The 12,649-nt window shown below is 38.1% G+C and overlaps 1 protein-coding gene across 4 annotated transcripts in view; it reads right to left on the bottom strand.

The window, feature by feature from the left end:
* Positions 1-1,460: 1,460 nt before the first annotated feature.
* Positions 1,461-12,649, bottom strand: part of CPEB2 (cytoplasmic polyadenylation element binding protein 2) — a 45,464-nt gene continuing 34,275 nt past the window's right edge. For all 4 annotated transcript variants that reach the window (XM_054391522.1, XM_054391524.1, XM_054391525.1 and 1 more), the window contains 4 exons: positions 8,750-8,868; positions 8,346-8,460; positions 6,368-6,549; positions 1,461-1,688 (listed from right to left, as the gene is read on the bottom strand). In XM_054391522.1, coding sequence (XP_054247497.1) covers positions 1,461-1,688; positions 6,368-6,549; positions 8,346-8,460; positions 8,750-8,868 — 644 coding nt within the window. The remainder of the gene's footprint in view (positions 1,689-6,367; positions 6,550-8,345; positions 8,461-8,749; positions 8,869-12,649) is intronic.

Below are 12,649 nucleotides of genomic sequence, written 5' to 3'. Positions count from 1 at the left end.
TTTTTTTTTAAAGCCAAATTTCACTGTTGTCTTAAAGGTAAAATTTTAGTTTGTTATGCAACTAGCCATCTGTATATTACACCTTCTCCATTTTGACTTTACTCAGATTTAATTTCTAAAGCATTATGCATTTGTATAGAAGTCTATTTTCGTATGCATTTGTCATGGGTTTCACATTTGGTGACTGGTTAGCAGTGTGCTGGCCATCTTTGGTTTGTAGAGGAAATCTTAACCATGAACAATCAAAGGGGGCTGAAAAGAACTTTTTTTAAATGCTAGCCTTTTACTCAAAAACTTGTACCTATACTACATCACGCCACGTTAAGTAGAAGCACACGTCACAAAATTGCACAGGGATTACAATATTACATCCAGTCTGCATAAAATTGAATTCCACTACTGACCAGGTCACAAAATGGCTGCACTTTCTAATCTAAAACTAATTTGCATATTGTACACATGTAGGACATTGGTTTTCTTTTTTTACTTCAGTCACAATAATGCATGCAAGTTTGGTTTTTTTTTGCTTTTGTGTTTTTTTTTTTTGTAACAGATTTTGTCAATTTGCTCATGCTACCTAGTTTCAAGAGAGCCTTTTTTTTTTTTTTTGAACATCTGCAATAACTCACCTCTTGTTAATTAATATTCTAGTGCATGCATATGGTGTATACAGGTAAGTAAACATGCAATTTTTTTTCTTTTTTTTTTTTTCACATTCTAAAACTATGGCAGTTTAGGCCATATTGTGCTGCCTGCATTTAATCTGTAATGCAGTGTGTCTTAAACGTTTCAATCCCGTATTAATAGGTGGCATTACACATAACACCTATATAGCAGCAAAGCTAATACAGCTTGTGATTAAAAATGTTTAAAAATAGCTAATAAATCAGATTATCTTGAGGTATTATTTCTTGCAAGTCAAAATGGAGAGCAAAAAATCAACCCTAATTTTTAGTTTATGTATACACTGAAAATAGCAACAACAATAAAAATAAGCTTTTTTTTCTTTTTTGTCTTTTTTTTTTGTAGCAGACATATTCCATCTTCACTATTTTGCTACCTTTGGTAAATTACTGGGGCAGATCTTGAAGTTTAAAAACCCATGTTTAGAAATAAGTGCACGCTTCACCCACGAAATATAGCAGCAGACTGTGTGCCCCTACGCAAAAAACATTCTCATATCTAGTTTTAACTTTACATATAAAAATAACTTGGAGAAAATACAAAAAAACATTTTATTTTAACATGAAAATATCACAAAAATTAGTAAGCCTGAGATGTAGGGTTTTGGTGAAAAACAAGAGGCTTGTAGTGTGTTTTGGCTGCTGATAAAGATGCATGTATTGATAGCTGGGGTGAAAAGCAGAAGAATGCACTTATTTCTTCTGCATGTCAGTATCTTCAAACACAGTAAGCCACATGCACCCTTCTTTCCTTATGTAGATGCTGGTTCACCATGTTTAATTCCAGCGGAAGTGGATCTGACGTGGGCGGTCAGCCCCCTCCTTTACCAATGGCTTATGGAATTCACGTCCTGCACGAGAGTGGATATTTGCCCAACAAAACTCACAGTAATACTGCAGGCAAGTGACATTGGCACAAAAGAAAGGAGCAAACTTCCCACCGCACCGTGCACCCTGGCATTCGTCACACATCTGGTCATCCAACACATATGGCTTTACCTCCACCTGTTGGAGTGAAGCAGAAACAATGCTACTTAACACCTCCTCCTGCTTAAAGAGGGCATTCAGGGCTTTCTTTGGAGAAAAAAAAAATCAGGCATATTAATGCCTTTATCTAACAAGTCACTTACTACTCTTAATCATTTATCAGCTACAGATCTATAGAATAAGCAGAACACTTGTGATGGTTTGAAACTGTCTTTTTAATTTTTCCTTGCAAAGTTCAGAACAGAGAAAGTGAAAGAGTGTAAATAAGTCACTATTGGGTGTAAGAAAGCAAAATACTGATTGTTCTAAACACTTCCATTGGATAGATAGAAATGTTTAAGAACTATTACCCAAAACAAAGTAGGCACTCTGCACATTCTGCGTTCGGCAGTGGGGGCAGTTGCTGGGCTGTCTGGCTGCTGTTTCTTCTTCTTTTCTGGCTGAAGATAACACACACTGACCTTGGCAGCTAAGTTAACAACTTTCTGCTTAACTAACTCTGCTTTCTGTCCAAGAGGGGTCTGGGGGGGGAAGCTCCTGGGAGAGGGAGGCCCCTTTGGGAAGGGTAGCAAAGGGAGATTGGTTGTGCTTTTCTGTTGATTGTATATATTTGTAAATGTTGTGAATTTTGTATATTTGTGCATATTCATTGCATTTCATCATAGACTGTAGATTCTGCTTTGTAAATACAGCTTTCATTTGCTTCCAGACTGGGCTAGCCTGGTTATTGTTGGTGGGGGGGCGGAATTTCAGCTCACACTGACACAACACTTCATGGCAGGTCTTTAGAAGTCCATTACACATGCAATAAATAGCTGCATCAGAACTTTTCCTTAATTTATTCTGGAAGGATGTTCTTGGCAAATGAGAATATGGAAGGATGTATAGAAAACAAGCTAACAAGCCTGAAAATCTCCCAAATAATCTCATCAGCTCCTGAATGAACCCCAATATGATGTTCAATCCTACACTGTTTAGCAAAAACAAACCAAACCAAACCAAACAAAAAAAAAATACAAAAAAAAGAAAAATGAACATACAAGAATGTACCCACTTATACAGTAACCTTTTAAAAAGTAAGTTCCTGCATACACTAATTTTGTGTGCAAATTGGAAGTCCTTTCTGCAGCCTGGAATACAGATCTTTTAGCACTTCCTGTTCCCTGTAATTTCACTCCCTGCTTCTACTACATAGTTAATTTTGGAGCTATAGACTTTGGTCATCTGTTACTTTCCTTTTTTGTGGCTTTGAGCTACGCAGAAATTTGTATTCAATGCACTTCTGAAAATATGTTTAAAAGACTGTTTTGCAGGTCTACAGACTGCTAGAAACACCTGTTTCACACAGCTTCTTTCTCCCAAACTCATCTGACTGCCAGAGTGGAAAAGTGGCAGGAGTCCAGTGGTAAATTTGCACTATGTCTCTGCACAACTGGACTGTTACAGGCTGTGATCAGACAGGTAAGAGGAACTTCATAATTAAAGACAAAATGAGCTGATTCCATCCTTAGGGAAAGTATTGTTGTCTTCCACATTTTCCTCACTTTTATAGATGGCATTTTTTGCCTTTTGTTGGCAAGGAGAGTTATTCCAGTTCATACTAAAAATCACTGCTGTAGGAGATTGTTTTTTTTTTCTGAGATACTATTACCTGAGAAGAATGTTACATATAGACCTTGGACTTCTTGTACTGTACTCAGACAGAATATGTTGGAAATAATAAGAACTTTAAAACGCTCCTTCTTCCATTCTGTCTCCAGAAGAAAAAAAGTACACATGCAGCCACCCACCCCAAAGTTTTACAGCAGAAGAGTCTCCATATCCTTAGCTTCAGAAGCAGAGGTCATAGTTGCCACGTTAAATGCATCTATATTCGAAGTGAGAGTAAGATGCTTCCCGTAATTTATATTCAGCACAACCTCTTCTTATTTCACTACAACCTGCCTTATCACAAATTACAATAAAATTTCCAATAAACAGCTACCTCATGCAGTAACTGTGTTCAAGGTTCAAAACTACTGAAAGCATGAAGCAGCACATACTTCAAGCTTCAGTGCATAAATACCAAGATGGGTATGAAGATGATTTCCAAGGTATTAGAGAAATGTTTTGGGGGAATGGAAGTACCACGTGCAGTGCATGCAGACTGCTGGCATAGGAAAGCTAAAAACATTTGAAGGAATTGTTTGGATCTGAAATTCCAAACAAGTTTCAAGGAAATGTTTGGAAATGAGCTTTCATATATGATAAAACAGGATGAGGAGCACTTCACTGAAGAAAAACATCTGTTCGAGAAACTAAATATATCTGCACATCAAAAGAACTGGAGAGAGCTGCAGAGTGCTTAGGTAAGGAAGAAGGTAAGATCACACACAACATTTGTTAAGTGACTGTGACACTAAGATTTCCAATTAAGGTAGGAAAAGGTGTGTACAAAAAAAAACCAAACCATAAATACTTTGAACTAAAGTTCAGAAGGATAAAACAGGTGAACTGCAAAATTTAGCAATGAACAGAGACTTTTACACAGACAAAACTGGTTATGAAAAGAATGTGAAAGGACAGCACAGCTACAGGAACTGGACATAACTGGTATAGAAAGGCTATGCTAAGGTAAAAGGTAGGAAAATAGCTTGCCTCTAAGATTTCAGTAAAGTAGGACTCTTGCTCATCTACAAAAATCAGTGGCTTACAGATTTATACAAATTACTTGCTAATCTGTTGATCAGCAGACAGGGTAGATTTTGTGGTATTTTTGTTTGGGGTTTCTTTTTTGGATGGTTTCTTTTTTCTCCCTCTGCCCAAGCTCCCTGAGGCCTGCAGCACATTCCCATTGTTTTACTGGACATTTGCTGCCCATCTTCCTTTAAGTATTTCATTGTTGTATTACACAGTAACAAGTGATACCCCTTTCTCTGCAAACTGCAAGCATGGATGTTCAGAAGCCTCCTCAGCATCATGAGCCCTGAAATCTGGTGATCTATCACAGAACAACCCAAACCAACCTACTTGGAAATGCTGCCTTCAAAGGCAGGCTCATGACTTCCTTTCTCTTGTGAGATGGCACTGCCAGTCTACCATTTACTCCACTACTGCAAAGGACACTCCCATGGGGAAAGGAAGGTCAAGACAAAAGTGTCTCTTAGTTTATACAGTTCAAGTTCATGTCTCCCACCTTTGAGGCAGAACTAGTTTGGATGGGACACAACAGTCCACCTCTAATTTTAAAGTTAGATCACTTTACATCAAAGGGCTCCTGAAAGACACTAAGCTATACTCAATTCTGAAGCCAAATGACCCATTCAGCATTTCTTTAGAAGGAGTTATAGATTCTGACCCTTACTCCTATTCGTCCAAATAATCAAAACTCAGATGATAAATAGTTTTGTTCTCCCTGACACAGTTATAGACTAAGGGTCACTGTTTCGCACTAGCCAAAAGACAGAGCTATGACTTGAGGTCAGCTCTAAGTCACAAGCACAGCAATCCCACCAGCAAAGTGTAGCTGTCATCTTAATGTAAAGCCTACATCACAACCCACATCCAGACCTACTCATCCTCTGGAAAGGACCGTGTCTGGGGATTTCGGCTCGCTAGGCAAGTGGTATCTGCCAGACATGAAACACTGTATTACTTTGCCTATTTGAAAGGAGAGAAGCACATGCTACCTCCCTACAGCAGGCTTTTGTTAACTGTACTACTTTCTTTTTCCCATGTCTTTGATCTGTAGAAGAGACTGGACCTTGAACTACTTTACTTACTCAACCCTTCTTCCTCTAAGAACTTTTTTTTTTTTTTTACAAAGAAGAACAACTATTAATACCAGTGACTACCTCTGTGGCTCTTGACATCAAAACCAGTGACACTTAAAACTGACACAATTTAGATACCAGTTCTCTTTGCTGCTCTTCTATTTCTAATTAGGAGCAATGAAGTTTGAATAGTCTTCTTAGTAAGTTAGTTTTGCTTTAGCTAGCAATAACATATGTAGCAACCAGAAATGTATATTGGTGACTAGTAAACACAAAGGACATGCCATTTTGTATTTTAGGTGTTGAGCTTGATTGATTTTCTGCAGTGCTGAGCACTGAAAACTACATCTGAAATGGAGGGCAGATGCAAACATAAAGCTAATCTGAAACCAATGAATAGTAGAGCTGACTATGAATGACACAGGAATTATCAGCGTGTTTGGTTTCATTAGAGCAAGGGAGAGAAAAAGATTTTTCAAGCCCATGTACAACAAAACTAGAATCTCCAGAATGGAAAGGACACATTAATCTATGTCCAAGGATGTTTGGATGTTACAAACAAGTTATTTGGATTTTAGGAACAAGTTCTTTACTATGAGGGTAGCAGAATACTGGAACAGGTTGCCCAGGGAGGTGTTTTGGACCCCATCCCTGGAGATATTCAAAGTGAGGCTCGGCAGCACTCTGGGCAACCTGATCTAGTTGAGGATGCCCTGGCTGACTGCAGAGGGGGTTGGACTAGATGACCTTTGGAGGTCCCAACTTCTGCTCTGTGGAATGTATGTTGGTTGGTTGGTGACATTCAAGGTCTAACTCTAGAAACTACTAAAAGCAATGTAGTAGCTGCCATGAAAGCCAATCAGACGCAATGCTACCACACCCTAAGAAGGTCCTTTCTGGACCACTGCCCTTGTATGCATTGGTTGGCATTTCTGGGTAACTTACTCGTTTATCAATATCGCCATGCTGAAGTTGAACAAACCGAGCACTGATGGCAGCAATGTAACTCTGCTGATTGGAAAAAGCAACACGTCCAGCACCTTTTGGGTATTTCAGCTCAGGGTCAGTATCGATTCCCGCGTAACAAACTCCACCGTACAGACGGTCCATGATCATAGCCAGCTCCACTGTGGAGAAACAAAACATTCTGCATTTAAAGTCTTCTTACAGAACAAGGCTTTATGTAATATGCCTCTACTTGAAAATACTAGGAAGTTAATTTTAATCATTAATTTTTCGACAGCTCATGGAAGAGAAATAACAAGAAATAGATCAAGTAATCTATGAAATACTCAGCAGATGGATCTTTCACATGGTGGGTACATACATCCAAGGAACAAGGGAATTTTATGTCCTTGCAGTCCTTGCTAACCTGGAACTGAAATTCCAGGGCAGTTTTCTTCAGGGGATTACAGCAAAAAATCTTTTGGGCAGGCACGGAATGTAAGCTGAATAAAACAGAGCCACATGCCACAAATTCCTTGGTATATATTCTGTCTATCCTGATGCCCTATGTCCTACTTGAATTTGAAGATGATCTTTTCATCAGCTATACAGATCCTGATTATTTCTAGAGTGCTACACTTAATATAGACACTGAAGTTCATAGAAACAAAAACCTTGGATTTTACAGATCCAATATTTTAGCAAACCTCTAATAATATTTTATACTGAATTCAGTTTTGAAATTAATTTAGGTGAAAAATACTCATTTTTCCAGAATTAGTGTCCTCTGTGTTAGGTTCTAAAGGTGTCATCATTGATGCTCAATAGCTATTTGAAAAACCTCCTAAGGTTTTACTGCTTTTCTGAAGTCATGATTCTTATTTCACAGTGCTGTGAAAGTTTCATTCACACATATACAGGGTATTTGAAAGCTAAGCCCAAGAATGTATCCATTAAATTTATCACAGACATCCAGCACAGTAATCTGGAGAATTTGGACTGAATTTAAAGAAAAATTAATCTGCAGTTGGAACATGCTGTGTTTATGCTCATTTACACAGCTTGTACTGCAGTCAAAAGTAGTCTTAGGAGTAAAATAACAGAAATGCATGAGCATTGCAGTCCAAGATGGAAAAAAATATTCTTTATTCACCAAATTTGCACTATTGCTTCTTGTTCTCCTACACTTTCCATCTTGAAAGCTCATTTTTCTGTAGGAATAAAGTTATTTTCCATTGTTTATGGAAGACTAATGAAGTCCAGGAGTAATTCTAATAGAAAATAGTATTTGAATCACTGTGTCTTATGCTTCTACTCCCAACATTCACTTCAACCTACTTACTAGATCACCATAAAATACTGTAAAAAGCTACTGCAGCCAATCTCATCAAGCACACTGTCCAAGTTGCAGAACCATTCCACAGCTACAGAAATTGAATTTTTCCTTCATGCACTCTGAGAAGAGTCCTGTAATATCTTAAAGTGTTGACCCATACAGACTGTGCTAGCTCTCTGGATATCTTCCTTTTTCCCCGGTTCCTATTCTCTCATCACCTGTGGTTTTGCTCTGTCCATATTAGTTACTGTAACCTTATAGCAGTAGGAGAGTAGCTAATGCACAATGACAAGAAAGTACAAACAAAGCATCATACAGCAGAGAGGTTTTCATAGCAGAATTTTAAAAACAAACTCTTTCTGACATAGTTTACACCACAATTTTGCAAATATGATCAAACGCTTCTTGACAGCATTAGACATGAAGTTTCCAGTAAATCTCAGTGATGAACAGGGATTTATGTCCGGATGAAAAGAGTTACCAAAGACACATAGGAATACACAAACGTTGTACTGTGGTTGTAACTATCACCAGAGCCTTCTTTTACATTTCTGTATCTATACCTATCCATACATAACTACACACGGTTCAAATTATTTCCATAATTGCCTGCTTTTAGTAATAGCCACAGATTATACTTACCAGCTCTTAATGGTCTAGGGACTCCTCCAACAAAAATTGTTTTTCGAGGATCAAGTGGCTGGGAACCATCCATCACGAAGTCACTATCACTTAGATTCCAGGGACGGATCTGAACCTATTAAATTGGGAAAGGAAACAGTATGCTTCTTTAAGTTTCACTACATCATGGATGTATGGTCATCAGCCTACATAAAATGTCAGTCACAACCCCGTCAGTTTAGCACGTCTAGGTGCTGTTTTAATCCTATTAATTCAAACACTACAATTTTAAAATCATCCAACTGGTCCAGATGTTGAGCTCTGCCAACAGGAGTCTGCTTTTGATTATTTTCATCGTCATCACTTCAAATGCAGCTTTAGACAGATGGTAGCTACAGCCTGCAGGCCATCTACTGTTTACTTACTGGCTTGTCCTTGATAGTAGGACTGGAAACACACAGATAGAGCTTTCCATCTTCTTCAATGCAGGCATCAATCAGGGCCTGAACAGAACTCTCTTCTTGGAACAGGAGGAATGCATAACCTGGAGAAAAAAAGCCAAACCATCTGATATTTTGTCTCTTATCTTTACTTTTCTTAATCACCTTTGCCGGTGACTTTTCCAGACAAAGGTGTTTACTTCAAGAGTAAAAATAAAAAGAAATCAAACCAATTCCTTATTATTAGCCATCGCCTTTAACTATCTACTGCCTTGCTATGAACAACAGAATTTCTATCTGTAAAATAATGCTCAAAAGATACTAATAACCAATAAAACCAAACATGTCTGCTCTATCATCCTCAGGAAGCCTAGGCTGAGCATAACTCATTGGCAGCAACAGACATTACACAATGAAAATCCGACTTGGCACAAACCACTAATCTCTATTCTAGAGATTAGATCAAAGTGCTTTGTTACGTAAGTGACCCAGCAAACATCCCAAACACTACAAAAATAGGAATTAAAATGCTTATTTAATGCTACAGTAAAATCAGACAGTCACACAAGCAAAAAACCTCACACATTAGAATATTTTAGCACTTACAGTACAATGAAGTATACCAAATTTTTTACTTGACAGGTGCTCCATAGCGCAATTAGGGTTGTAGTCTAAAATGAACTTTAAAAGGACCATAAATCCCAGTTCCTTTTTCGAGATTATTTCTAAGCGTGGAATTTTCACACAAAGTTGCATTTTATGACTTGGATGGAAAAATGAATTCTGTAAGCAGCTGCTCTAGAGTGGGCTTGGCAAGAGGGAGTGTGGCTGCTTTACTAAGCCTTTTGGAAATGACCCTGTGTTTCTGAGAGAAGCTAGTTAACCACTGGCAATTTCTGATTGCAGACAGACAGTGCAGGTCATTAAGGCAAAGATGGTAGGGTGCATCTTGAAGAGCATTAAAGAGTCAGCATGTTAGAAGAACATTAGAGAAACAAATGCACAATTGATTTTAGATCTGTGGGAACAGAAGCAGGATTTAGAGAAAAAGCTGTAAAACTTATGCTGGTCTTTCTAATAGCATTTCCTACTCCTCATACCACAGCACTATCATGGCAGGGGGACAAACAGGGAACACAAGGTTTTACCTTTTCCATACTTTTATCCAAATCTTAGTTTCTCAACAAATATGCCACAGGGAATCTTTGAGCTTGAGCTGAAGAACTTCCTTGTGAAGTCCATTTTTCACTGCTGAACAGTATTTTTTAGTGTCAACTTGTTTAGCTTAAGATTAATCAGTAATTAAAATCTGTTTTAATGGGATTTCTTCCAGTATTATCTTAGATTTAAAATCTGTGTATTAGCCTTGCAAAACTCACTGAATAAGGGCACATGCAGACTGGCATGGGAGAGACCAGACCAAACTGTCTTTACTTGCATGGATACCAAGCACACACATTCCTGTTTGAATGGAGAGCTCAGTACAAGAATGACGGGAGGCTAAAAACTTGATTAATCAAAGGGAGGGCTGAATGCATGTGATACTAAGGGATCAGACACACAGTGAGACTCACGGCCAGAAGCAAGTGAAATATTTTGCCAGATGCTGCTTTTCCATCAGTGCTTATCCTAAAGCAAATCAATAATATTGCCATATAGCTCCTGCTACATAAAGATGGTCATTATGTCCACATGAAGTGAAAAAAAAATACAGAATGATACAGCTGTACTGTAGTTATTAGCTGAGGCATTTTTCAGTAGGAGGGAGCAGAAACTGCTTCAGGATCCAAACAGCAATTCCATATTTCTGCAGTGACTGGGTTTAAGCTCCTGCTGCAGTACAGAGATCCAGTTAATGTCACCACCAGTTAGTGGTGAATGTTACTCAGCTGACCAAGTGGGACATGGAGGTGTCTACCACAATTTATACTCTACAAGACTTTGGCTGAGCTTCAGCTGGTGCTCCAGAATGGTGTGGGACTTCAACAGGTACCATGCTACATCTGTGAGACTCACATAGATCTTTTAGATATCCTTGGTTTGGGTAAATGAATCAAGCTCAATGTACTTATGTTACGGTGACCTGAATAGGCCTCTACACTCCATTGACTATACTGGCCACATTCCCATTGGTTAAAGGGAGCTTAGACACTAATCACACCTGAAGACACCTATAGTTACTTGCTCAAATCCAGAGTTCAATCCTACCCAGTACAGTCAACTAAGCTGGCAACAAGTTAAAAAGAACTTGGATGGGCCTGGGATTTTTTTGCTTCTTAAACTAGAAACAGAACAATTTCAAGCGAATGATTTCAGTCGGTTCTAAATCAGCAATTAAAAACTTTGAATAAATGAAGCTACTGCACAACTGCTGGGATACAAGGCAAGGGAAACATCCAGACAACTAGAAATGGCTGGGGATACTGTCCTGTTTAAATCAGATCATCCTCTCTTTGAAACCATCTAGAAATAGTTCAAAGCACACAAACTGGGCATACTCTGAAAGGCTTTCTTTGGATTTGCCTGTCCCCAAGCACCACTTCTTCAGAGTTTCGTTATCATAAGAAGTCTTCATCTCAGCAAGTTGCTTTGGACATGTGTAGTGTTTCACAAATAAGTGTATTTGCCAACTATGTAATCAGGAGTTATGATAAACAGTGGCAAGTCAGCAAGGAAGGAATTCTCCATTACAGTTGGCAGATCACTTACAGACTTTGGTCTCACTAGAATACTTTCTAATTTTTTTTGCTTCAGAACAGGGTTTCCCTGTAACATTTGTGTGAAGTTTCTAATATTACTGTTTTCTTTGGGCCTAATTTTGTGGTGAAGCAATACAAACTGTCATTAGCTAAGAACAAGCAGTTGGTGTTTCTCAGGAGGCAGCCAGCCTTGACAGATCAGGACACTTTTTGTATTTCTTCAAGCAAGGAAGTACTTATTATGAACTTGGCCTTCCCTCAGGGCTTTCTGTAAGCAGAGAGCCTGTATGGAACCAAAGCCTGGAAAATGGAACACAAATTAAAAAAAAAGAAAACCCAAGAAAAGCAGGCTGTATCTCTTCACCACAGAGAAAGCTATTGCATAATGCAGTCCAGAACTGGGTAATTCTCAGATGCCTTTGGAAAGTAGCACCATGTCCAATGTTCAAATGACACTGAACAAACCAAAATATACACACTGACTCCATGCAGAGTGACAGAAACTGGAGATTAAAAGAACAAAAAAATGAGAACTCCCTGGGCTAACATAGTACATATTACTAAGTTGTTAACTACTGATCAATCTCAAAGTCTTCTTAGTGTTTAGCCTAACTTCATCAGTTTCAGATGTTTTATTAAACACAAGTCCTACTTGTACACACAAGTAAAACTTAAGAAAGACAAATTTCTTTTAAATCCTTCTACAAAACAATCATTGGCCATATCTATTGTACTGAAAAGAACAGATACAAACACAGTAATACTCAGCAGTTGATAGCAAGTTGTATTTCCAGAACATCTACAAAGAGAAACCTACACTGCATTTTTAATGTGTTAGGATACATTACAAAACAATATGAATAATGTAGTGAACTGAAAATGAGAATAAAGTTTTAAGACTGAGTTAAGTGGTATTAAATTTCAAGTAAGGATCATGAGAAATAAACTTTAACACTGAGTTCACAAGTGTGCACCGAATTAATTTGATCAACAGCCTGAAGTTCTTCTATTTGCATTCTCTGCTTTTAAGGCCTGCTTACAATACAGATTATTTGTTCACTAATTTATTACTGTGGTAATTATAAATATTCCACCTACATCAGAAAGATTTAGTAAATGAGGAAGCCTGGAAATGTATACTTAAAGATGTTCAGATACTGAGAGAGGACTGTCTCCTTGGAAATGA

Source organism: Indicator indicator, chromosome 23 (genome assembly GCF_027791375.1).
Source record: "Indicator indicator isolate 239-I01 chromosome 23, UM_Iind_1.1, whole genome shotgun sequence".
In the NCBI taxonomy this organism is placed as follows: Eukaryota; Metazoa; Chordata; class Aves; order Piciformes; family Indicatoridae; genus Indicator; species Indicator indicator.
The sequence above is the reverse complement of the archived record's forward strand: the minus strand, read 5'-3'. Positions and strand labels throughout refer to the sequence as shown.